A 27,293-nucleotide genomic window follows, 5' to 3' on the forward strand; every position below is an offset into this window, starting at 1 on the left:
CTGAGCGCGCACACGGAACGGGCCACACGCACTAACGGGCGTCCGGAACAGCCAATCAAAAAGGCGGGTGTCTTCCGGGAGTCGGAGCGAATCCGCCTCTTCTCCCGGTGACGTCACAAGGTAGCGCGCAGCCGAGAACGCCACGGCGCTAAGGCGGTGGCTGCTAGACAGCTCTGAGGGCGAGCAGTCTCCCAGAGTAGACGTGGGCGAGGGGTCGTGTTTTGTCTCCTAAGGCACTTGACCCGAATGACCGTTAGGAATGAAAGCGAATGCGAAGTTCACACACTGCACCGGTACTCTGGGACTAAAGGCCAAGGAGGGCGTTCGCTTGACTCCGGGACGTCAGTCCAGGTGAAGTACTCACCTTCTGGCCAATAGCAGATAGAAAGAGGAGGGGCTTGACGATCTGGTCCAATACAAGCCCAGGGAAGGGGCGTGGAGGCCGAGCGTAACCCTTCGCGAACCCTTGCCCAATTGGATCCGGGAGCTCTCACCCAAACCTCAGACTGGCTGCTGGGGGGCGGGGCGAGTTTAAAGCGGCTTTCCCGCGCCCAGAGCGCCGGGCGCTGATTGGCCAGCGACTTCCTCCCTTTGTGGGAGCTCCCTGCGTCGCCGGGGTTAGGGGTTGGGAAGAGCGGCCGAGTGACGCAGAAGCTCGGCCAGCTAATCAGGGATGGGGAAGGGGGGCCAAGAAGGAAGCGGATCCTCTGCCGCGCAGCTAAACTGCAGCCAGCAACCCGCTTCGTCTCCCTCCGCCGCCAGCGGGGCCTGAGCGGGAGCGGCTGGGACGGCGTCACTGGGTGGGCTGGGGCGGAAGTGGAGGCGGAGGGAGACGGCGGCGTCCGCAGGGCTCGGGCTTCCCCGGGCAAGGCCCTGGTGGGCTTAAGGTAGGGGGAGGGGGCGGAGGAGGAGCCCGCGGCCCGGGCGGCGGCAGCGCCCGACTTCCCCGTAGGGCCCCGCCTCGGAGCGGGCGGAGGTGGAGGAGACCGAGGAGCAGGATGGCGGCCTCGGCCCTGTACGCCTGCACCAAGTGTACCCAGCGCTATCCCTTCGAGGAGCTCTCCCAGGGCCAGCAGCTCTGCAAGGTCCGTGGGCGCTGGGCGGCGGGCGGGTGGGGTGTCCTCGGCCGTAGCCTCCGGGAGCTGGGTGCCCGCCGAACTGCATCCCCGCTCTCGGTGCCGGCGCCTCGGGGCTCTGGAGCCCTGGCCCCCACGCCCGGGGACCCGTTTCATGCATGACCCGGGCGCCAGCTGCCAAAGGCCCCCGAGAGGAAGGCAATCCCGCCCGGAAGGGGTCCGGACCCGGGCCACATTCCGGGGTCCCGGGGGTGGGGCTGACGGAGAGAGACAGCCACCTGTCTGTGCCGCAGAGACCCTGGGCTGGAGATGTTTTGGTTTTGGGCTTCTTTTTTTTTTTCTTCCCCTCCTTTGCCTGGTTTGCCCTCTCCTTCCACCGGGAGGCAGGGGACGGTTTTTGCACTTTCTTGCTAGGAACCTGAAGCAGCAAAGCTGATGGCATCCTCCTTCCCTGTCCAGGAAAGCGAAGCGACTAGCTTGGGAACAGAATGCTCTATGATTTGGAGCTCCTCCCAGCCCCTTAAAGCCGGGGTGCTGTCTGTGAGCAACGGTGCACAATAATGAGTAGTTTCGCATTTAAGCGGTGCTTGAAGTCGGCCCTGACAGCTTTTCTTAATTTATCAGTAGCATTACCCCCCCCCAACTCCATCTAATAAAGACAAAGACACCCATGCCTTCCCTAAGGAATTACACCACTTGTATGATGAGTCGCCCCAATAAATCTTATTAATGTTTTAGACATTGCCTAGGTTAGATAATAATTTTAAACCAGAAAAGTGAAACTTGGGACTTTGAGAGAGGTACTGATCAATTCACTGTCTTACTACAGGAATGTCGGATTGCGCATCCTATTGTAAAATGTACTTACTGCAGATCAGAGTTTCAACAAGAGAGGTTTGTATAACAACACTTTTTGATAAAGATATTGTCTGTAAGGAATACTTGGGGGTTGTAACTCCACATTTAAGGTGTTTTTTAAAAAATGGTTTAGCTTCTTAAATGTTAAGTTGCGGAAGAGAGAATGTTGACAAAAAATTAATGGTAATTGTTTCTCTAGACTTCCGTTTGAACATGAGGAAATAAATTATTGTATGGAACATGAATAGACCTGCTAACAAAAAATTCAAATATAAGCATGTACTCTTAAGCTAAAAATATGGCACAATATTAGTGCTGACATGGACCTGAGGGAACGACTATAGTGTTACCAACTATCTTCCAAGAGTGAAATCTAGGACTTTTTAATAGGATGGTTCTTGTTAGAAAATTAGAGTACACGTAAGAGAGTAACCTAAGAGAAGAACAGTAATTTCTTCATAAATTGGTGTGGAATGATCTAGTGGAGAAGGCCATTGGGCGGTTAGGTAGGCGCTGACTTACGATGCTCTGCATAAATAGTGGCACGTGTTGGTTTTGCAACAAGATACCAAACATTAAGACTCTTTGTTTACCAAAAACGCACAATGAAAATGTATATAAAACATTTATCTTAAGTCAGTGGTTTTCAACCTTTTTCATCTCATGGCACATGTAAACTAATTATTAAAATTCTACAGCACACCAAAAAAGATATTTTTTGCCTATCTGACAAAAAAAAATTTTATTTCATTTCCACTGGACAGTTATTGTTGTGTTGGCTGTTATTATTTGGCAATCTAAGGGAAAAGAGGTCATTGCCCCTGGCTAAGTAGTCAGATATTGCATGTTTTAAAGATTCCTGCAGCACACCAATCACTGTCTTCAGGTAATGGAAGAGGAGTAAATTTGAATAATAGATAACCCTAAAAAGATTCTTATGTTTGTATATTTTTAAAATTGTTAGTTTTTATTTGAGTGAGTTTTAAGTACTAAAGCAAGTTGTATTCTTTATCTGTTTTAAATCAGCATCATGCCAGTTATCTCTGAAAGCTACATAAATTTGATCACCTACAATTTCCTTTTCAGCAAAACTAATACAATTTGTAAGAAGTGTGCTCAAAATGTGAAGCAGTTTGGCACGGTAAGTATGTCATATATTTTCATTTCATGTTACTGTCACTGGTCAATTAATGTTTTACACAAAGATGGACCTTTTAAAATATATATGTAGTTCTTAAATATTTCAACATGTCAAAATATTTCAGGAAATAAATTTTTTGTAGACAGTCTGGGGAAGATGACAATATTTAAAAACAGTCATATGTGCATGTTTTATATATATTAAAAAACGGTGAAAGTTATTCATTAAAGATTCAAATATAATTTATTCATTAAAGATTCAAATATAATAAACTGGTTATGGAGAACCGACTTACCGATAAAGTTGGCATAATCATGGTTTTTTCCCTTCAGAACCTTCAACAATTTTTATATAGCAGCACAATTCAGGCGTTTACTCACAAAAGTAAGGACGTTATTCTAGTACAAATTTTTTTTTATCATGTATATTATAGCCATTATTGGTCTATTACAGTCATGATTAGTCAAAGTGTAGGCCTTAAGGTTCTACAAAATCCTTAATTGTTTTTTGAATATCAAAAGAAAGTCAAGGTATGCATATGCCAATTTTTTAAAGTTGAAAACTCGCCTATAGTGTACATTCCTTGCATCATCTGTACCTGTATAAATGTTTTTTGAATAAATGGTATAGTGATTAACCTAACCAAGGTATTAAATTAGCAGAAGTTTATTCCCTAAATACTGGATACATGAAAATTTTCTATCAGTGTGTACTTCTATTTTCATTCTTTAAGACCTTTTACCCCTGTAGTTAGTGTATTATATAACATACATTGCAAATCATAAATGTTTCTCATCTTTTTTAGCTATTCAATAGAGTAACAAAAAGTTCATAACTAGAAATAAATTTTATTAAATTAATGGAAACATCATAAACATTATGAATGTTATTGAATATGACATTTTACCATATGGTTTTCATATACATTATTTCACTTAAAGTCACATCATTGATGTTAACTGAGGACTTGCTATATTTAACAGAAAAAATTGTTTACCTATTTTTCTTAATTCCAGAAATTGTGCATTGGGTATATTTTGTGCAGCAGATTTTTAACATTTTTAAATGTCTCAGTTAAGAAAAAATATATATCTGTTTTTCAGCCTAAGCCTTGCCAGTACTGTAACATAATTGCAGCATTTATTGGTACGAAATGTCAGCGTTGCACAAATTCAGAAAAGAAATATGGACCACCTCAGACCTGTGAACAGTGCAAACAACAATGTGCTTTTGATCGGAAGGAGGAAGGAAGAAAGAAGGTATGTTTTATTTATGTTATGACATATTCTGGAAATTAAATAAAATACCAAACAAATGGAAGTCATTATAACTAATACACTAGTGAGACTTGATGTATTCTTTGGGTCCCTGAAAGCAGGTAGTTAGATGAAAGTGTAGGAACAGTGCATCTTTTCTTTGCATCATATGTAGATAGATGTTGATCAATTGAAATTACTGTATCAAGGTATGCATATGCCAATTTTTTAAAGTTGAAAACTCACCTATAGTGTACATTCCTTGCATCATCTGTACCTGTATAAATGTTTTTTGAATAAATGGTATAGTGATTAACCTAACCAAGGTATTAAATTAGTAGAAGTTTATTCCCTAAATACTGGATACATTTAGGCTATTCTGTACTACTTGGTTATCTAACAATTGGTTTCGGAGAATTACTGCTTTTACATCCTTATAGCTACTTATACTTTTGCTGGTTATTTGAAGTTACTGGTATGAAAAACTACCTGATGGCACATTAACATGTGTAATTCAAAGTTAGTCTTGTGCCTTTGATTTGGGGCTCATATTTTAAATCATTGTTTTTCTCTACCTATAGTGGCCTAAAAAGTGTGTGTATGCATGTGGCATTCTTCTGATCAGCATTCACACAGGCCTCCTGTTGTCTGTCAGTTTCAGTTGACTTGGAAAGTGACTAACTGAGGAGCTCCCCTAGCTGCTCCCACAGCAATATATGTACCCTACTTATAAGAAATGTTCCTCCAGCACTTTTTGGGTGAACAAATAGAAGCTAGAAACTTAATTTATTATTATAGTTTTAGTCTGAATAATTTTGGAAAGAAGTCTCTTTTCCTCCCCCTTGACATGTACAAGTGATTCTTGTTACTGGTAGTAGTTATCTATATACATAAAAGCCTAAGCGACTGGCTGGTAGCTATCATGCACAGTGACCACCAGGGAGCAGACGCTCAATGAACAAGCATGGAAACAGAACAGACTGATGAATCTCAGGTGGGAGGAGGGAGGGGGGGTGGGGGAGGGCGGGAAGAGATTAACCAAAGATCTTATATGCATACTAGAGTTCCTGTGCACGGATTTGTGTACTGGTGGGGTCCCTCGGCCTGGCCTGCTGTGATCTGGCCGAAACCGGCTATCTGACATATCCCCCGAGGGGTCCCAATTGCGAGAGGGTACAGGCCAGGCCAGGGACCCCACGGGTGCACAAATCCATGCACCAGACCTCTAGTAGTCTATAAAGTTACTGCAAACTTTGAGTTAGTGAATACTGAACCATTGCTCCTAAGGATAATTATAGGAATAGGTTCCTGCCTCTAGTCACAACGTGGCGATCAGCACATAATCTTGTTTTGTGTATATTTCTGTTTAAAGACACTTTAATATATATTGTTGATTGATTAAATTGAGCTCACAGCAAACAGCATTAAAACTGCCTGAATGAAGCTTATCTAACACATGTATTTTCTGCATAAGGTACTTCACAGCCTTGTTCTTAGGAACACATCACATCACTACACCTTGGAACCATTTTAATCAGTGAAATTACTAATAAAAAGCCCAAAATGCAAAAAAAAAAAAACACGTGGCACTGCTAGACCATGAGAAGGATACTTGTTTACAGTGTGAGAGCTAAAAGAAGTCAACAGATTGTCATTTTGCTCAGCCTGTTGCCATCCAGCTACACAAATTGCTGCTCTGTGCATGTGCATGGATGATCACGAAAGTGCTGCAAGTTGACTTTAGGGTTATGTCTAAATTTCAGCAAGTAGGTGATGAATTTAAAAATGTGAAATCTGGCCCTGACCAGTTTGGCTCAGTGGATAGAGCGTCGGCCTATGGATCAAAGGGTCCCGGGTTCGATTCCGGTCAAGGGCATGTACCTTGGTTGCGGGCACATCCCCAGTAGGGGGTGTGCAGGAGGCAGCTGATCGATGTTTGTCACTCATCGATGTTTCTAACCCTCTATCCCTCTCCCTTCCTCTCTGTAAAAAAAACAATAAAAAAATAAAAAATAAATAGAATCTGCAAATAATGAGAATCACTGTATATGTTATTCAAGCTCTTCTTTTTTATATAAATTAATAGTTTTTGCTGTAGGGGAAAATACTTTGTTATTTTAGTAATTACACTGATTTAAGAATTAAAGTTAGTGTTTTGGTAATATTTTTTTGAAGTATATCATCAATTTTCAAAGTAATAAGAAAACAACTTTCTCTCTCCAAAGTAATCAATATCTCAAAACTAACGGAAGTCTAGATATCATCCCTTATGACCAACTTTATGACTCCAAACAAGCATTTTCCCAAATTTCAGAAAAGTCTAAATTTTACTTCCATTTTGCAACACTGTATGTATGTGTAAAAGCGAGAGAGAAGAAGGGGGTGGGGGAGAGGTAAATACAGCTAGAAGTTTATAGCACTTTATATTACTTGGTTTCACCTATGGCCAGTTAATAGGTACACTTAATCTAATACAAATCTTTTCTTTAAAAAGGTTGATGGAAAGTTATTATGCTGGCTCTGTACTTTATCATACAAAAGAGTTTTACAGAAGACAAAAGAACAAAGGAAGAGCCTGGGATCTTCCCATTCAAATTCATCATCTTCATCTCTTACGGAGAAAGACCAGCATCATTCAAAACATCATCATCACCATCATCACCATCACCATCGTCACAGCAGTGGCCATCACAAGTAAGTACTTTGAAATCATGTTTTTAAAAATCCTCCCAGGCATTTAATGCCAAATATTAGCTATGTGCTGGTTTCCATGGTACAGGGTAAACTTCTTGAGTGTCTATAGTTTCCCCACTTTATTCAATGTATTTAATTTGTACACATGGACTGTGTTTAGCTATTTACCATTATAATAAAGATAGGACATTTAGGGAATTTTATGGAGTCAAAATACAAGTGATGATTTTTTTTTAAAAAAAAGCCTCGATTTTCTTTCATTTTTTTTTTAATTCTCACCCCAGGTTTTTTAGAGAGAAAGGAAGGGAGAGAGGAAGGAGGAAGGGAGAGAAAGAGACAGAAACATCCATGTGAGAGAGAAACATCGATCAGTTGCCTCTTGTACATGCCCCGATTAGGGATGGAACCTGAAATCTTCTTGGTGTATGTGACCACATTCCAACTTAACTGAGCCACCTGGCCAGGGCAATTTTCTTTCTTTTTTAAATTTTTTATTTAAATAATTGTTATGACTTTACTTGTAAAAATTATATTTACCTTTGTTACCATTAATTTGTTTTAGTTAAAAACAATTAAACCAGTGAGTAGGAAATGTAAATTCAATACTATTGAGAACTGATTGTAACACTATCATTAGTGACCATGATAGAAACATTTGAAATCTTGAAAGTTCTCAAAGTGTGAGAAGTAATTTTTTTTAACTGGTGGTGCTTTGCTGTATTTTTAAAAAATACATAGGAACTCTATTCAAATATAAAGAACTCCTTGATTTTTAAAATGGGGGGGAGTTATATAGTAGTAATAGCTTAACACTTAACGTCTGTACTATAAAGATGTTTAAGTGTGGTTTTATGCAGGGAAAAATCAAGAATATTGAAACACGAACACGTATTTAAATGGAGAACACAGGAACATCATATACAGGTTTTCAGAAGAGTTCACTGTTTTTCCCCCCAAAATTTCTCTATGAGTCTAAAGTTCTAGATAGGCAAAACTTAATTTTATTTACAGGAAACATAAATTAGTTAGGAACACAATTAGTGATATATAGGAAATATAACATGGTTCTAATTAAAATTTGATTTTAAATCAAGGCAAGTATATATTAGATTATGGGGTATTATTGAGGCAATGATGTTGTTTACTTCAGGAGCAATTTTTTCCACTTTCTTTCCTTATTGTGTTGTGCTTTCTGGATGTAACAATGCTAGACCGAATGGTGACTTTTAATATGGCTATTTTGAAGAAATCTTGTGGTCTTTATATCAGAATACCCCGAGGAGCAAATCTTTCCTTTTTCTGTTTCTTGCTTTAACAAAAAATATGACAAATGGTATCCAGCAGACCTACTGCTAAGACTCAGCCGAAGTGTCCCTCTCCTTTGTCCTTTACAGATAAATTGGTCTTAGTGTGATGTGAAAGGACACACTCAGAGTATGCTTATAAGATCAAATTCTAGGACTGGAACTTAAATCTTTTAAAAATCACAGGTTTCAAAAATAAAGGGAGAGAGGATGGGATTGACTTTTTTTCCTTTTGACTACTTAAGAAATGCAAATACTGTTTTGTATTTGATGGATACAGACCTTTGACATGCAACTAACCAGTTTGTGGGGTCCTATCTTCAGTTCAGTAGATTAGAAAAATTATGAGGAGCATACATATTGTGAAATACAGTGATGGAAGGGGGGAAGGGAAGAAAATCTGGTCAGTCTGGATCCAGAAATGGCCTACCTCAGAAAGTGAGGATGATAATTCTATTTCAGTTTAATCATTATTAATATGATAGTTCTCACTTTGAAATCTGGATAGTGCCATTAATTCACATGAGATTTTATGGTTTGCTACTGCTACTAATGAAGTTTTTTAAAATAAACAAAATGGCAGCTGAATTTCTTAGGGTTGCCATACATTGCCACATGTAAGGAAAAACTCAGGTATATAGATTAGATGATATTTACTTAGAAGTGATTTTTAAGAACATGATTTGTTTTTTACTTTTGCTTAAAAAAACTTCTAGACTAAAACAATAGAAAAAATTTATGCACAGACGTGTGTGTGTATGTATATATATACATACATATTTATACATACACAAATAACTCATTAATCCTCAGATGTATTATATCTATTTTATAGATGAGGGAACTAAGGAATTTTAAGTACCTTGAAAAAGGCCACACAACCCAGGGCTTCTACGTCTCTTTTATTGTATAAATATGTACGTAGTAGATGCTCTATACATGTTGAGTCAGTGAACTAGGGGTTAATGGAGAATTGGCTAATGTGCAAGGACGGGGGGAAGTTTGTAGGCTTCATAGTGCATTATGAAGTGGCTGTATTGATACTATGGCATAACGAAAGAGAAGTGGTATAGTACTAATTATAAGTAAAAGTTAAATCAGTTGTTACTATGAAATTTCCCAGTATTTCAGGATGACTTCTTCAGAGTACTGATTAAAGGAAGATCTAGAGACTTTGGAGAGAGTTCTTAGAAAAAGTAGGAAGGAAACAAAGACGTTAAGATATTTCCTGGTTCAAGTTGATACACTATTTTGAGCAACTTGAATTACTCCAAAGGAAGAATCTTCATGTAGGATTATTAGGAAGCCCTGACTCTAAAGGTAGAAATCTATCTGAAATAGTAAGGGCAGCCTAAGTATGATGATTCTCAGAGTTTATAATTATAAATCCCTTTTGTGGTGTTTCATGGTCATATCCTCCCACCCTTAGTATGATAGTAAATTGAATTTGGAGGTCCTCATTAAAATAAAATTCAGTCCCTGTCTTTGTACCTTTTTTGAAGAACTTAAGATGACTAGCAGTCATCTGATTAGAATGCATCTTATTAGAATGTGATTTATTCAATATATATTTGCTTAATTGAATATGCCTTTCTCTGAACAAGAGATTATAATAAGCATATATAGTGTAAATTCATTGGGAAGAATGTTATTAAATGTAGATGTATTAAATAAATGTTGTTATTAGATGCCATTTGTATATTTTTCAGAATCAGCAATCTGAGTCCAGAACAAGAGCAGGGACTGTGGAAACAGAGGTAAATATCCTATATAATAAAGAGCTAATGTGCAAATGGTCGTCAACGTCGTAATGGCTCAGACACTCAACACTGGTGAGAGAGGAATGGGGACCAGCCAGGCACAAATGAGCTCATGAGAGAGGAATGGGGACCAGCCAGGTTGCGGCCCAGGAGAGGGACAAGCCACCCGTCCTGTGGTCCCGGGCACCTGCGGCCTGCACAAAGCTCCCCACCCACAGTCCCCTGCGGCTGCGGCTGGCTAGAGGGAAGGAAGCCCGGGTCCCAGATGCCTGCAACTGGCCAGAGGAGGAAATCCTGGGCCCCTGGGTGCAGGACGAGGCAGAGGCGGTTAGAGGTGATTAGGCCAGCAGGGGAGCATTTAGGGGCAATCAGGCAGGCAGGCGAGCTGTTAGGAGTCAGTGGTCCCGGATTGCAAGAGGCAGTCGGACATCTCCCTAGCAGTCCCGGATTGGAGAGGGTTCCCCCTTGCCGCTGCCCCCCCCACTCGAATTTTGTGCACCCAGCCTCTGGTGTTAACATATTTTCTGAAGTATATTGAAAAGTATTTTTTAAATGCGATTTCCCATTAACCTTGTTACTTAGGCTTTTAAAAAAATCAATGATGTTTGGTAATATTTGGGGGGAAGAAAAATAACATCATTTGGTGCCTCAGCCCTTTTTCCTCTAATTATTCTTATTAATGTTTGGTTTCAGCCATAAATCCTCTGCAGCAATTCAGAATGAAACTCCAAAGAAAAAGCCCAAATTGGAATCTAAGCCATCTAATGGAGATAGGTAAAAATGAATTCCTTTAGCGAAAATCCAACTTAGTTGAAAACAGTTATAGTTGATTGCCAGTTACTACTAGGTGAAAGAACAGAAACATGTATCTTCTACATTGACTTCTTTGAGTCATTCAGAAGAGTAAACATAACAGTTAAAAAATTTTAACTTAATTTTGGCAATAAGAAAGTGGCACTGAACTATGTTGTTCTATTTGGGAAATAAATTTGGGTTTTGAAAAAAGGAAAACAAATCTGAATAGAGAACATTCTTTTTATCTTAATAATTCTTCAATGAAACACAAATCTAATTGTGATATTTTAAATTGGCCTGCTTGGAAAATGTTTTTAGATGTAAAGTAGTATGAACGTTACTTTGTTTTAGTTCATTAGCCAAAACTTTGCTGATGTTACTGTACAAATTGGCTGCCTATTGCTTTACACTAGAAGTATTGACCCCCTAAAAGCTAATACTGAATTATATTTCTGCAGGTGTATGTAATGTGTGCCATTAGTAAGGTAATTTGCCAGTTGCATCCATTTCTGTCAGGTACATATTTTTTTGCATTAGCCTTAAGGATGTTTGTGGAATTGTCTAATTTATGCAATTTGAACACTTGCTTATTTTCCTTCTACTTCATTTAACTCTGTTTTACTTTTTTCTTTTTAGTAGCTCTATAAATCAGTCAGCAGATAGTGGGGGAACAGACAATTTTGTCCTTATAAGTCAACTGAAAGAAGAAGTGATGTCACTTAAACGTCTCTTACAGCAGAGAGACCAGACCATTTTAGAAAAAGATAAAAAGGTAAGTACATGGTTCACTGAAGCCTGGTAAAACTTACATTTTGACTCTTGCTTGATAAATGTGAATTTTATTAGACTTTCTTTAATAAATGGTAATGTTTGTTATACATGATTCTTGTAGGACACATAACAAAAGCCCAAATTGGAACCTAAGCCATTAGTGAAGATAGATAAAATAGTCTTTCAGAATTTTTGTTCTAAGAGTCAATAGAGAGCTAATTAGAATTGTAATAATTTCTGAACATTAGTTTTCAGTAAGCCTGTAATTTAAAATAGGTCTAATGTATTAATTTGAAAATGAGATATATATGGTATATTATGTGAATTCTTACGATTTAAGAAAGCAATTGAATATAGTTGGTGATAATCCAATCATGTATTTATTTCAGTCGAGATCAAATAACTGGTGAAAGTAAATTTGTGGTAATTTCCTGTGTTTTAGTCAGTGATTAGCATTACATGTCTAAAATCATTTTGTAGGAAGGAAGTATTTATGGGACTTGATCAAAAAGGATATCAAAATATGTTGCCTATTTAGTGAAAAGTTCTGACACTCTCTGGGTGAACTTGAGCAGAATGTTTTCACCTTTTTGGATCTCAATTTTCTCATTTTAAAAATGAGAGTGTTAATGCCATCACATGGGATGGTTGTTACTATTAAATGAACGTGTAAAGTACTTACCACAGCTCCTCGCATGTGTAAGTGCTCATAATGCTATTACTGTTCTAAGACTCAATAGAGACTCTCACCTTTGAGGGTAGAACCTACATTTGTACTTGTTTTATTGTCGTAGACTAGTTTATTCTATTTGAGATATCTTATGCAGTAGGAAAATATTACAAACATTAATTTTAAAATTATAATTTGACTAGAAGCCCAGTGCGCGAAATCACACAGCCCCACCCACCCACGCCAGTCTTTGGTTGTTACAGCGTTAGGGCCACAGTCCTTTTATAATATAGATTATAAATATGTACATGAATTACCTGTTTCTAAGTATCTGTAGTAGTGCTTCAGTTTGAGCTAGCTTTTCCTCTGGCATTCAACAACTTTAATGTTACATTTTCCCATACCTTGATGGTTTAGCAGATTTAAATTTTTTTCAATACATTTGTACCTTATTTTAAGCAAATTCAGTATAGGAAATTTAGGATTGACATAAGAAAAATAGGATAGTTGTAAGTGTCTTATTTTTTAGGGTCATTTTTTATTGCAGGATTTTTTATATTAGTGGGCTTTTATGGAAATTTGTCTCATGCTCAAAATCTCAGAGACATTTCTATTGCACTAAGATTGGTATATCTGTATTAACCCAGATAAAGGTTAAATAAAATGGTAAGTTTACTATAATAATGATTCCAAAACCAAGTAGTAATGAATTGTGGAATTTTGACTTTTTTAGCTACTTTTCCTTTTCCTAGCATAATTATTCTATATTAGTGCATACATTGAATTTTCTGCTTTTGTTAGTGTTCCTTTTTTCTTAAAAAACACTAACGGGTATGGGGATTAGCAGTGATGTAAGGAAAGTAATAATGGTAAGTCTAAAGTAGTTACATATTTGCAGTTTTTCTTATAAACGTACATCTAAGACAAGCAAGTTATTTTCTTGAATTTATTTCACGTTATTTAGTGATTTCTAGAGCCAGCCTTCCTATTTCTAGAGGGAGAGGAATAGAAATATTGATGAGAGAGAAACAACATTGACTGGCTGCCTCCTGCACGCTGCCTACTGGGGTGGGGGATCCAGCCTACAACCCAGGCATGTGCCCTGACCAGGAATCAAATCAGTGACCTTTTGGTTCCTGGATCCACCCTCAACCCCTGAGCCACACTAGCTGGGCTAAAGCCCTTAATAGAAACAAAAAGGCAACTTTTCAAAAGTTTAAATGATGGTTTAATACTATTTTAACATTAAAATTATACTAAAGTAGACAATTTATCATTTCACAAAGGAGAAATTATAGATACGTTGTAAAACTCAGGAAGCCATTGTTCACATCTTCCATTTTTATAATGAATTGTGAGTTTATGGTAAAGAATATTTAAAATGATCTCACACACATAAACATTTATATGGTGTTTTTTGTTTTTATTAGTTAACTGAACTAAAGGCAGACTTTCAGTACCAAGAGTCAAACTTGAGGACAAAGATGAACAGTATGGAAAAAGCTCACAAAGAAACTGTGGAACAACTTCAGGTAAGTGACATTATTTATATACACTATTAGAAGAGGAAAGCTAAACTTTGTTAATAGTATTCATTGCCTTTGACAGGTATTGGTATCCCCGTTTTATGCATATTTGGTGCATTTTCAGCTTTGATTTAGATTTCACAATAGTTCTTAATCCTACACCCATTAAAAGTTATTGCTTAATCCTACTCCCATTAAAAGAAATCACTCAATAGGGGATTCAATATTAATTTTGAAAACTTCTGCGTAAACATCAAATGAAATTTTTAGAGGAGGATGGCATTACAGTGATCATTGTAAAGCAAAACATTAAATATTGGATATGTGAAAACAAGGTCTTTAGTACATTGTGCAATTATTCTTCCTATTTCCTCCCACATAATGGGAAGGGAGATGGGTGTAGAAAACTAATTTTCAGGGCCTCAAGTGGAGGAACTTTACATTGTTTGCAGTGATGTAAGGCACTTGGTCAATCTCAAAATACTGACAAGTATATATACTCAGTAGGATTTTTATATAGCAAACAACTGAATGATGAAGCCAAGAGTCACCACAGTTACAAAGAAGGTAATATCTGATGTCTGGCACACTGAGATGGAGAACATCCAAGCTTTTTCTCATCTAGGTTTCATAAATTTAGAAATTAGACCACATTAAATTAATTACATATCCTATTGGTTTATGGTCTTTCATTGTAGAATTAATCTTTGGGTAACAGGGTTTTCAGAAGTTTTGAAAGCATAGCACATGCCAGTACACAGCTTTAGACTCTTGATGGGAGAGTGCAGCTTGGGAAGTAAGGATTTTGCCCTATTTTTTGTTTTAAACAATGCAACACCAAAGAATATTTGCTGTGTCTATCTTTTGGCTTTGTATTCTTCATAAATAGCTTAAATTGTGTAAGATTAGAATTAGATTTAGGAAATCCTGTTGAAATTTGAAGTACAAGTTATCTACTCTTATCTCTGTCTACTCTTAACTCTTATTCTTTGTACTATTACAAAGAATTTTGAAGAGAAATCTTGCATGGAACCTGGCACATAATAGGCATTCAGGTAATTCTTTGAATGCGTGGTGATTTATGTAACTGCCCCTTTTCCCTCTGTCCTGGGAGATTGCCCATATATTAGATTTCTTATGCATTATTGTTTATCATCACCAGCAAGTATTAGTTTTATTTTTATTTTTAGTGAACTGTGTTCACTAATTATTTTTATTTTTATTTACTCTTATTTTCCTCATTCAGTTATTAATGTTGAGTGATTACCTGGGGACAAAATCTTCTGTATGATGATCTCTGATCTGATTTAATGTGGTATAACCAAAACTCTGGAGTTAATCCAGAATGAAGTAACAGAAAAACTGTGAGCGGTATTTAAATATGATAAAACTTAGTACTTCTGTTCAAAAGAGCAATTTATTGTCTCATTTTTTAGTGTATTTACAGTATTTATTATATTTACTATCTTTGTCATTTTAGCCTGATTGGCATCTTGATTGATAGCTAAGTTTTCATACGAGAGAATAATGACTAATATTTATATAGAAGTATGACATTTTCAATGTGAGTTTACATAGTCTATCATTTTTTGCTCCTTAAGATAACTTTGTTATGTGGTATGAAACTGTGTTCATATAATTAGTTGGAAGTGACATAGAAACCTATCTATATCTTTTGACTTTGATTTGACTGTACTTTCTCCTGTTCTATAGTTTTCTTACCATCTCATGTTACTTAGATTTTCTGTTTTATTCTTGTTATCAGACCACTTTCCCATATCTGGAGTCATTCTATTACAGCTAAATACCCTCTTTTAATCCCATTCCCTTTAGCAACCATGTACTAGTAGGTGAGTAAATATAGTTAACTCTTTGTCTTATCTTTTTGTGATAAGAAACTGAACCCTGTAGCAGGAAATTTACCTTATTCTATAATAGCTCTCAAAACTTTTTAAACTATCAAATCTGGGGAAAAAAAGCATTGAACATAACAAGGAAAAATTGCACAAAATACCAAAAAAACACACCCACAAACACCCTAAATTATCTAAAATATCAAGAATAACAGATTAAAGCAGCTTCCTTTCATTTAGGAGTTGATGAAAGAGGATAGAGTACTAACATTTGAGTGCCTACTATGTAGGAGCTACTGTGTTTGGCTAAGTGTTTTATATATTTACTAGAGGTCCGGTGCTTGAATTCATGCACCAGTGGTGTCCCTCGGCCTGGCCTGTGAGATAGGGCTGAAACCGGCTGTCCAACATCCCCTCAGGGGTCCTGGATTGCAACAGGGCTCAGGCCAGGCCGAGGGACCCCACTAGTGCACGATTGGGGTCGGGGAGGGACCGTGGGAGGGCTCCAGGGCATGTCCGATCCGTCTCACTCAGTCCTGATCTGCTGGACCCCAGCAGCAAGCTAACCTACTGGTTGGAGCATTTGCCCCTTGTGGTCAGTGCATGTCAGAGCGACTGGTCGACCAGTCGGCTGTCTGCCCCCTGGTGATCAGTGCACGTCATAGCGAGCGGTTGAGTGCCCTTAGCATATTACACTTTGATTGTTTGAACGGTCAACCAGACACTGAACATATTAGACTTTTATTAATAGGATTTAGTTCTTTCAACTCCTGTTATGGGGGGGTGAAGTTTCTATTTACCTGTGAAAAAATAGACTCTGGATTACATAGCAGATAAGTAGCAGAGCCAGGATTCAAAGCAGGATATGTGTGCTTCCTATTCTAGATAACCTTTTGGTTAGGACAGCATTTCTAAACATTTGTAACTTAACTTGCTTAAGAGTTTTAAAATAATGTAATGGATTTTTAAGGGTGTGTAATAAAGAAGTTATATTAGCATATAAATTTTGAGTGCTTATATTTAAATGCTGCATTATAAAATATATTTTTGTACCTATATTAGAATAGACAGTTTGAGGCTTGTCTCCATTTAACAACTGGTGTACTGTTTATTTTTCTGAAAGGCATTTTTTTTAACATAATTTATTGGCAATTGAATTTATTAGTGTCATGATTAGGAGACTGAATATGTAAGTACAGATTGAAAATTAGCTGCTGTAGAATTAAAAAGGGAAAATTGCTATCATTACCGAATTTTTAAGTTCTGGTATTTCATACTTAAAATGTGAAAATTATAAATTCATTTTTTGTTTCTTGATTGAGAGAAAAAATTTGAAGATTAACTTTTTAATAATTTGTTATGCTTTTATAGAAATACTAGAGGCCCAGTGCACAAATTCATGCACCAGTGGGGTCCCTCGGCCTGACCTGCAGGATCAGGCCAAAACCAGCTCTCCAACATCCCCTGAGGGGTCCTGGACTGCGAGAGGCGCAGGCCAGGCCAAGTGACCCCACCGGTGCACAATCAGGGCCGGGGAGGGATGCAGGAGGTTGGCCAGCAGGGGAGAGCCTGTGGGAGGGCTCCAGAGCCTGTCAGGCTTTTCTTGCTCAGTCCCAATCAGCCAGACCCCAGCAGCAAGCTAATCTACCTGTTAGAACATCTGCCCCCTGGTGGTCAGTGCACATCATAGCGAGCAGTTGAGCAGCCTTAGCATATCATTAGCATGTTATGCTTTGATTGGTTGAATGGCTGACCAGACGAATGGACACTTAGCATATTAGGCTTTTATTATATAGGATAGCTTACAGATCTGATAGAGATCTCTTTGAAGCAAATTTGCAGACATATCCTTTTTCATGCTCTTCATAAATTTGTATTTTAAAATTTGTTTCTTAAGATACTTCTTTTTTGGCCAGTAAGTCTATTTCAGTTATAAATTAAATCTGTATCTAACAAATAATACTGCCATTTGCAACAACATGGATCACTCTTGAAAATATTATGCTAAGGAAATAAATGTCATACAGAAAAAGTCAAGACCCATATGATTTTACTCATATATGAGATACAAAACTGGAATCAACAAATGAATAGACAACAACTCATAGACACAAATAACAATATGGTTACCAGAGGGAAGCGGGTGGGGAAGAGGTAGTAAAGGGGTAAAAGAAGTCAAATATATGGTGTTGGAAGGAGAGTTGACTTTGGGTGGTGAACACACAATGGAGTTTTCAGATGATCTGTAATAGAATTGTAATTATACACCTGGAACCTATATAATAATTTTATTAACCAACTAGAGGCCCGATGCACGAAATTTGTGCAAGGGGCTCGGCCCCCACCACCGTGGTGGCTGCCTCTGCCTTGGCCCCCGCCCGCCATGGCAGCCGTCTCAGCCCTTGCAGCCCCGGCTTTGTTCAGAAGGTTGTCCAATCTAATTGGCATATTGCGCTTTTATTATTATAGATGTCACCTCAAAAATTTAAAAAAAGAAAGGAAGAAAACAATTAAAATCTACATTTGACTAGGACTGGTCAGCTGAGTAATAGGCAGTTGATCATGATCACTAACTGTCAGGCATTCTTAATGATTTGTCCTCTGAATTTCTCAACTTTAGTTTTAAGGAAAAATAAAAATCCTTTTAAAAAATTTTTTTTAATATATTCTATCGATTTTTTACAGAGAGGAAGGGAGAGGGATAGAGAGTTAGAAACATTGATGAGAGAGAAACATCGATCAGCCGCCTCCTGCACACCTCCTACTGGGGATGTGCCCACAACCAAGGTACATGCCCTTGACTGGAATCGAACTTGGGACCCTTTAGTCCACAGGCCCATGCTCTATCCACTGAGCCAAACCGGTCAGGGCCCTTTTAAATTCTTGATGGTTTTCTAAATTTGAAATTGAAATTCTTAATTACCACCTTAAATATTTAACAACCAAGAACAGAGAAATGCTGTTAATTATGGAGTCAAACATGAAAAAAACTTTTGATTTACAAATATAAGATTGCTCTAAGAATATTTGCATTTTGGAGGTCATAGGTATTAATTAGGGAGAGTTTGATTGGAAAAGAGTGGGGAAGTGAAAGCACAAAGCCTGCAAAGGTTTCTGTTTCATGAAACTGCTTTTAAGATGGTATGCAGAGAAGGCAGGGTGTTATGTTGCCATAGAAAGGCTAAAGTTAGAGTAGAAGATGGAGCACTGAGGTTAAAATGGAGTCTACCTAAATAATAAGAACTCTTGAGACTTGTGAAGGGAAATGGTTTGGAATATAACCAGAGGATATCTTTTAAAACTAGAGGCCCGGTGCACAAAATTTGTGCACTTGGGGGGCGGGGGGGAAGGGTGCGTCCCTCAGCCCAGCCTGCGCCCATTTGCAGTCCAGGACCCCTTGGGGGATATCTGCCTGTTGACTTAGGCCCACTCCCCGGGGGATCAGGCTTAAGCTTGCAGTCAGACATCCTTCTGGCAGCCAGGGAGCCCTCGGGGGATGTCGGACTAAAGGCTTAGGCCCCGAAGGGTCGGGCCTAAACTGTTAGTTGGACATTCTTAGTGCTGCCACGGAGGTGGGAGAAGCTCCTGCCACCATCACTGCACTGGCCAGCCATGAGCCAGCTTCTGGCTGAGTGGCACTACTCCTCGGTCTGACCTAAACCCTAGAGATTAGTACTTCATTTTACAACTTTTTCTCGGTTTATAGGCAGCAGCAAACTCAGACCACACAGTCGGGTGTGCAAGAAATGTTGCTTTCTTTATTGTTTAGTAACCAAACCTAACTTCAACTTTAGCCCCCATTCTGCCAAGTGAAAAAACAAAAACAAAATATTATTTAACTTAGGTTCCCCACCCCCTTCTCTGGAGTTGTACTTCCATGTCAGACAGTTTATATCTCAGGCAGAGGTGCCAAAGAACCGAGCAGGGTCAACATCTGGACCTTACTCAGTCTTCTGTCTGGGCTGGCCCCCACCCAGCTGTCTTGACCCTCACCTCAGAGCTCAAGTCCATGCTGATCCCTGGTATATTCTCCTCATCTGGGCCATGAGGCCTTTTGAGTCCAATTTGCTCTCTCCCTCCCTCCCTGCCACCTTCTCTCTCTCACACAAAGAGCTATTGGGTTTTCTGGGGTGAGGTCCTCTGACACCTCCTCAGCCCCATTGCACGGACACCATCTTGGTGCCTTGGTCACGGCCACAAAGCTGTGTGGCTGCTCTCAGACCCTCCGTCTCCTGCTGCCTTAGGGAGTGACGCAGCGGGAGGGGAGGGTCACAGTCCTTTTTACGTGGCCGCCAACAAACACTCAGTGTTCCTTCCCTCTAGTTCTCCTTCTCCTCCTCACCCCAGTCCAGGCACGTCTATGTGCAGGGCAGGGGAGGGTGGGAGGCAGGCGTGTCTCTGACCCAGCACACAGGCTTCCAGATCCCCTGCTCCCCCAGGAGGTCTTCCACGTTCTGGACCTCGACACCCAGAACCTGCCCCCTCTCAGCTGCAGGTATTTGCCCACAGTGGTCAAGTCTGTTTAGAGCAGTGATTCTCAACCTTGGCTGCACATGAGAATCACCTGGGAATCTTTTCAAAATCCTGATTTCTGGGCCTCATCCTCCGGAAATTCTGTTTCTTTGTTACTAATGTTGTGGCTCTACCCCATAACAAAGAAACAGAATTTCCAGAGGATGAGGCCCAGAAATCAGGATTTTAAAAAGATTCCCAGGTGATTCTCATGTGCAGCCAAGGTTGAGAATCACTGGTTTAGAGGCTTGAAGTCAAGAAGTGCCTCTTTGTTCTCTGCTTTCTGGAGGCGGTCAGCGTGGAACATTCCTGCCTGGACTGGGGAGGGGTCTCTGGGTGTTAAGAATACCAGGAGGGGGAGCACAGACTCCTCCTAGAGTGCTGAAATGGGAAAGGCAGCACCCCCTCACCTCTAACCCAGGAAGTTTCTTTAGAAGCAGAAGCCTCGTCATGTGCAGGGGCCTGTGCTGGCTGCCTCAGTTTCTCAGCGACAACGAATTTGATGAACATCTTTTCCCCACTGCAGTAGCTGCTTCATTTGTTCGTTCTTGCATTTTTCATTAGCTGCTAAATCGCCCCCGTGGCTGCAAACCTGTTGTGCCTGACTCAGCCAGTGGGGAGCTATGGGAGCTGTGCAGGGACAGGGGAAGTGGGAGGGGGGCCCGGCCTGCAGACAGGGTCAGTGGTGCCTGCCCAGCTGTCTCAGAGGATGTGGCTTAGGTTAGGTCCTGTCCTTTAGCGACTTTAGGAGGGGAGGCCGTGTCCTCCGCTCCCCACTTTGACTCAGGGGTGGAAGTTCTCCTTACTCTCTGGCCTCATAACTCAGTGGATCATAGTGGGATGCTGCAGGCAGGCAGCTTCTGCGGCTGCACACAGGCACGGGCTGGTGGCTTCTGCAGCTGCACACGGGTGCGGGCCTGCAACCCGGGACCGGATCAGGTCACAGGCGGCGGCAGGCGGCTTTTGTGGCTGTACACAGGCGTGAGTAGGCGGCTTCTGTGGCTGCACATGCTGTGGGCAGGCGGCTTCAGAGGCTGCACAGGGGTGCGGGCAGGTGGCTCCTGGGGGGTCGGGGTTGCCGCCTGACCTGCTCCCGGGACCTCCCGCCCTCCAATCACCATGGTGATCTCAGGGCGCAGGCCAGCCGCCTGTCCCGGGAGTCCGGTGTTGCGGCCTGGCCTGCGCCCCGGCCCTCCAATCGCGGGGCACAGGCCCTCCCGTCCTCGGATCACCATGGCGATCGCTGGGCGCAGGCCAGCCTACAACCCTGGCCCCCGGGGGTCAGGTTTCGGCCTGACCTGTGCCCTGGCCCTCCCGCCCTTCCGATCTCAGGGCGCAGGCCAGCCAGCAACCCCGCCCCCGGGGGGACCGGGGTTGCTGCCTGGCCTGCTCCCGGGCCCTCCCGCCCTCCGATCGCCATGGCGATCTCGGGGCAGCAGGCCAGCAGCCAGCCCCAGGGAGTTTGGGGTTGCCCCCTGGCCTGCGCCCTGGCCCTCCCGCCCTCCGATCGCCATGGCAATAGCTGTGCGCAGGCCAGCCAGCAACCCCAACTGGCTTTCCGATGGCGATCACCGGCTGAAGGCGGCCTTTGCCCACCCCCCAGCTCTTGCCTGCCGCCTGGGTTGCAGATCACCATTCTTCAGTCCTTCCCCTTTTGCCTCCCAGCATTGCAGATACTATGCAAATTAACCGCCATCTTGGCTGGCAGTTAATTTGCATATCTCCCTGATTAGCCAATGGGAAGGGTAGCGGTCGTATGCCAATTACCGTGTTTCTCTTTTATTAGATAGGATTCTGTTATTTTAGGACAGTGCTCAGATTTCAAACTATTGTCGGCACTGTCCCCATTTTGGCTCAGAAGCTCCGAAAGGATCTGATCATTAATGTACTTGTATATATGGAGAGTCATTACAGTGGGGCCTTGACTTATGAGTGTCGGGACTAACGAGTTTTTCGAAATACGAGCCGTCTCTCGGCCGATTTTTTGCTTTGAGTTGCAAGCTAAAATTCGGGTTACGAGCCAGCTTCAGATACCCCACCGCTAGTTGGCACAGCGAACGTCACAGTGAATGCCACAACATCAGCCCAGCATCACGTGTCTCACTTGTTCACTTTTTGATTTGACATACGAGTAATTTGAGTTACGAGCTCCATCACGGAACGAATTAAACTCGTAAGTCAGGGCCCCACTATATTTACATTTCCATAGTCAGGAGATTACATAGGGAGATAGTCAAAATATGACACAGCACATTGGCTCAAGGGTAGTGTCTTCGTCAGTGGTGGATGCAACATTTGAATGAAATGCAAATTCAGTTCAGATCGATGACAATGTGAAATTCTGAATCTTTGAAAAAAAAAACTTCACCCTTTAATGAAACTAAAAATGATGATATAACTGCTCAAATTATATCAAAGCCAGCACAAAATGGCAATTAAAAGAACAAAAATAAGATTGGAAGGATGGTTCTGATGGGTATTTTTTTAAGTATTGAATATCATTAAGCTTAGAGTCTTTGTGGCAAAGTAATAAAGTCAGCGTTTTGCAAAAAGGACTTCTTCAGCTTGTTCTGTTAATTGGTGAGCGTAAAATAAAAGGCTTTGTACATTTCGTAGGGAAATACTCCTTCCAGATCATCACTTGAGTCATTTGATCTTATTCATCTTAAAATAAAACTTTTCACTTCATGTTTATATGATTAAGAGCCAAAACTTTTTTTCTATTTAAAATGTTTATTCTTGTCCTGGCCAGTGTGGCTTAGTGGTTGAGCATCGACCTATGAACTAGAAGGTCAAGGTTCAATTCCCAGTCAGGGCACATGCCCTGGTTGCTGGCTCGATCCCCAGTAAGGGGGTGTATAGAAGGCAGCTGATCAATGATTCTCTCTCATCATTGATGTTTTTCTCCCTTCCTCTCTGAAGTCAGTAAAAATATATTTATAAAAAATAATAATAAAATAAAATGTTGACTCTTTTAAGCAGATTCACTTTAAGTTGCCTGTTTTTTTTTTAAATGATTATATCCTTAGACAACAATTATATTGACATTTACAAACCAATCTATAATTTTCCATCTACATAGCCAGAGTTAAAGAGATGAATCTAAGTATACTCTTACTTAATTGTTAGTGTTTCAATGAAATCTTGTTCTGTAAGTGAAAAAAAAAGCATTAATTAAGTAGTAGTCTTCAGCATGTCTTAATATTTCAAAAATTGTTAATCTTAAATCTTTTAAATGTTTTTGTCTCCCACAGGCCAAAAACAGAGAACTACTCAAACAGGTTGCTGCATTGTCAAAGGGTAAAAAGTTTGACAAAAGTGGAAGTATACTAACATCCCCTTGAGAAAGTTATTGATTTAATGCTTCTGCTGAAAATGTAAATTTTAAAAAATTTCAGTAAAGCCCTTAAATTCTGTGTAGTGAAAAAATATTTTTGCACACCAAATGAATTGGCATATTTCCTATTCACTTTTGTAACTGATAAGCATTTTTAAGTTGTAAAACATCCAAATAAAACTTCAACTGGTTTGAAGTAACTTTATATTATTTGATATCCAGGAACTTTTTTGCCAGCAATAGTATTAAACAGTTGTAAAGGAGTGCATGAGTAGTGCTTTTTATAAAATGTAACATGCAATAATAGAGTAGGTATGGTTTTAAGAAATCATAGCAGCAGGGTTTTGCTTTGTTTTTTTGTTTTACACCATGCTAATTTCAAATAAACAGTTTTCAATTTAGAAATACAAAAGCTTTTAAACAAGGAAAATGGTGAACACTGGGTTTTTTTTTGGTGATTGTTTTTTCACTTTGCATCAACATTGATTTAGGAATCATGGTGCTTTTATTAAATGAACTTCAGAGAATATGTAAATATGTTTTTAAATTTACATAATTAACATTAGTTAGTATACTAGTATTTTCATTATTGGATTAGGAATTAATGTTTATTGTACAGTACCCAAGGTAAAATGTGTTTTGTTTTGTATAAACTGTGGATTTTTACTTACAAGTGCCTTTTTGCCACCTAATGTTTTTATTTATAGGAATGTTGATCTTTTGTACATAGTTGTTTTAAAATCATGTTTAATAAATGTTTGTATATAAATGCATATGTATAGGAGCCTATTTCAAAAGGAAATCAAACTTGCTAGTAAAATGTTTGAGGTTGCATTAAGAACTGATTATGCATATAAACTTTAGATGATTTTATGGTTTGTTTCTGTGTAAAATGGGAAGTTGTTGGTCATTGAATTCATTGAATTAGTCAAAATACTTCCCAAAGATTTAATTTTAAATCACTTCTGATAGAGTAATTTTATTTTTATGTGATATGGCTTCATGTTCATATTTTATAAGTTACATGTTTTGATTTATTTTTCTTTTATAAAAAATTTAAAAATTTATAATTTTTCTGCAGTGGTCCATATATATGCTTTCCTTATAATATGTGGTTATCTAAGTTAATATTTATGTACACCATACTTAATTTGTAAGTTTAAAGCAAATCTGGAAAAAATTAAATAACTTTTAAATCAATCTGTGACTATCTTTGAATAAATTGGAATCTTATTTAAGATTCAGGTACTATTTATAAGAAAATTATATGAGAGTCTTTAAAATTGTCTATAAAAGATTAAGGTAGGGTGGGATAGGTTATGGGAAGTTATTGACTAATTATATTCTGATCCATCTGTTTTCAGCCTGTAATGGAATTGATGGCCTACTTAATATATGCCAGTTCAGACTTGTATTTAAATTTTAAAGCATCAGGCATTGCTAGTATATTGGATAGAGTGGAAGAGTTCTTTCTCTTAGGAATTTATGAGCAGGGTAAATTTGTTTCAAGTAAACTGATTATTAAATTTGTCAATTTTGGAAAGGTTTGTTTTTAAGCAAGCAATGATTATGAATCTCATCAAAGGTCATCTTTTCTCAGAACACAGGATAATTGTAATTGTAATATGACTCATGTTTCAGTAGATTATTCCTATGGTCATTCATTATAAAGTAATATAAAATAATTCCTTGCCAAATTTGAAAACATAATCTAGGGTAATTTTCAAGTGATAGCAAAAGACTGAATCTGTAAGACTTGGAAGAACTAAACCAGTTTATTTTTATGAGATCCTTATATGTAATGTTCTTCATAAATTTCAGTACTTTGAACAATGCTAGATACTGCCTCCTTATCACAGATTTTAATATTTTATATTCTGATTATAGTCATTTGACAATCCACTGTGGTTATTATGGTTTTAAATTAAGATGTATAGTAGTTCTTACACCTTTTTGGAGCTGCTGCAAAGGAAAGGTGCCCCTTCCCACTTTTTTAGGTAACATTGAAAATTGAAAATCAATCTAAATAATTAAACTTTGCTAAAATCTTTTAGGGGTTTCACAGTATTTAGCACTAATTAAATGCCCTCTCTTTTTCCCATGACTTTATTTTATCACTTAAAATTATTTCAGTTGTATTAGTAATTGAGTCCCAGTCCCGGATCTATAGTGTATTGACATAATGAGCTGATATTCTTTAAATGTGGACCTGTAAGGAGATACTATGGTGTGCTGTATTGTGCTTTTTAGCCTGTTTTCAGCTATTAGCATTTACCAGTGTGGATCATTTTGGCTCAAGCTATTTACGTATTAATAGCCTGTGAATATTACAGTCCTTTTTAGATTGTATTGGTCTAAATATGCATTCTGAGGTGAACCTGTTAAGCTGTTCACATGTATAGACTTAAAATACTGTACTTGTACACATCCAACTGTTGACATTTTGTACTTTTTTCTAAATCTAATATTTCACAATAAAACTTGTCAAAAGCTTTGTATTAGTTTCCTATTGCTGCTATAACAAATTACCACAAACCTAGTGGTTTAAAACAGCAAAGATTTTCTTATGTTCTGGAGGCCAGAAGTCCAAAATCAGTTTCCCTGGCTAAAGTCAGGGTATTGACAGCACTGGTTTCTTCATGAAACTCTAGTGGAGAATACAATTCCTTGCCTTTTCCAGCTTCTGGGGCTGCATTTCTTGCATTCTGTGGCTCTTTGCCCCTTCCTCCATCTTAACAGCTAAAAGTTTAGTATCTTTCAGTCTCTGCCTCCATTATCATATGCTCTCCTCTCTTTGGTTGTAGTGTCTCCTTCTGCTCCCTCTTATAAAGACACTAGAGGCCTGGTGCATGAATTCATGCACAGGTGGGGTCCCTTAGCCTGGCCGGCAATTGGGGCCTATCAGGGCCAGCTGGCTGGGGGGAGGGACCGCGGGAGATTGGCTGGCTGCAGAGGTTAGCTGTGAGAGTGCACTGACCACCAGGGGGCAGCTCCTGCATTGAGCGTCTGCCCCTGGTGGTCAGTGCGCGTCATAGCAACTTGTCGACTGCTTGTTTGGTCAACTGCTCGTTCGGTCAACTGGTCATAATGGTTGCTTAGGCTTTTATATATATACTAGAGGCCAAGCATGCAAAATCGCACGAGACCCAGACCCCCACCGCGCCGTGAGACCCATCAATGCACCTCCTGGTGACTGGTCGTTTGGTTATGGGATTACAGCCACTGGCCTTTAATAATATAGATCATTGGGCTCACCTGGATGTCCCCCCATTTTCAATCCTTAATCACATCTGCAAACTCCCTTTTGTCATATAAGGCAACATTCACAGATTCTGACATACACATCTTGGGGGACCATTATTGAACCTACCATAAGCTTTATCTACTTATATCCAGGATGAGGTCCTAAAATAACATATTTGATATAATTGGCTCAGGCCAAACAGACGCTTTATTTTCCTAATTTCATTCAGACTGCTTTCATGAAATGTTTTTCTGGGGGGAAAAACAGTATATAAATGTTTAATGCTATTTCAAAGCAACAAATCAAGTTACATACAGTAAAGTTTTTGAAAACTTTGGCATATGATTATGCAAGGTTGTTTGATAGGATAAAAGTTGAAGACAAGATAATAGTCTAGTTGGGGAGACAATATACATAAAAAGGTATCTAGAACTTAACTTTGATATTATAAAGTGCCCCTTTATCAAGGGCATTCTAAGAATTGTCAGACAGGTGT

The 27,293-nt window shown here is 39.4% G+C and overlaps 1 protein-coding gene across 5 annotated transcripts; it reads left to right on the forward strand.

Moving 5' to 3' along the window:
• Positions 1-101: 101 nt before the first annotated feature.
• FAM76B (family with sequence similarity 76 member B) lies at positions 102-26,047 on the forward strand. Of its 5 annotated transcripts, none has more exons than XM_036324633.1 (10): positions 102-351; positions 1,906-1,970; positions 3,021-3,075; positions 4,179-4,334; positions 6,826-7,025; positions 10,039-10,086; positions 10,783-10,863; positions 11,521-11,656; positions 13,756-13,857; positions 23,471-26,047. In XM_036324633.1, exons 1-10 carry the CDS (start codon positions 247-249, stop codon positions 23,558-23,560), a joined length of 1,038 nt encoding a protein of 345 aa, XP_036180526.1. In that variant the 5' UTR covers positions 102-246; the 3' UTR covers positions 23,561-26,047. The 5 variants fall into 5 exon arrangements, with proteins under 5 accessions (XP_036180526.1, XP_036180527.1, XP_036180530.1 ...); XM_036324634.1 differs by having other exon boundaries at positions 11,524-11,656; XM_036324635.1 differs by lacking the exon at positions 102-351 and adding an exon at positions 807-1,085.
• Positions 26,048-27,293: the final 1,246 nt, after the last annotated feature.

Source organism: Myotis myotis, unplaced genomic scaffold, assembly GCF_014108235.1.
Source record: "Myotis myotis isolate mMyoMyo1 unplaced genomic scaffold, mMyoMyo1.p scaffold_m19_p_10, whole genome shotgun sequence".
In the NCBI taxonomy this organism is placed as follows: domain Eukaryota; kingdom Metazoa; phylum Chordata; class Mammalia; order Chiroptera; family Vespertilionidae; genus Myotis; species Myotis myotis.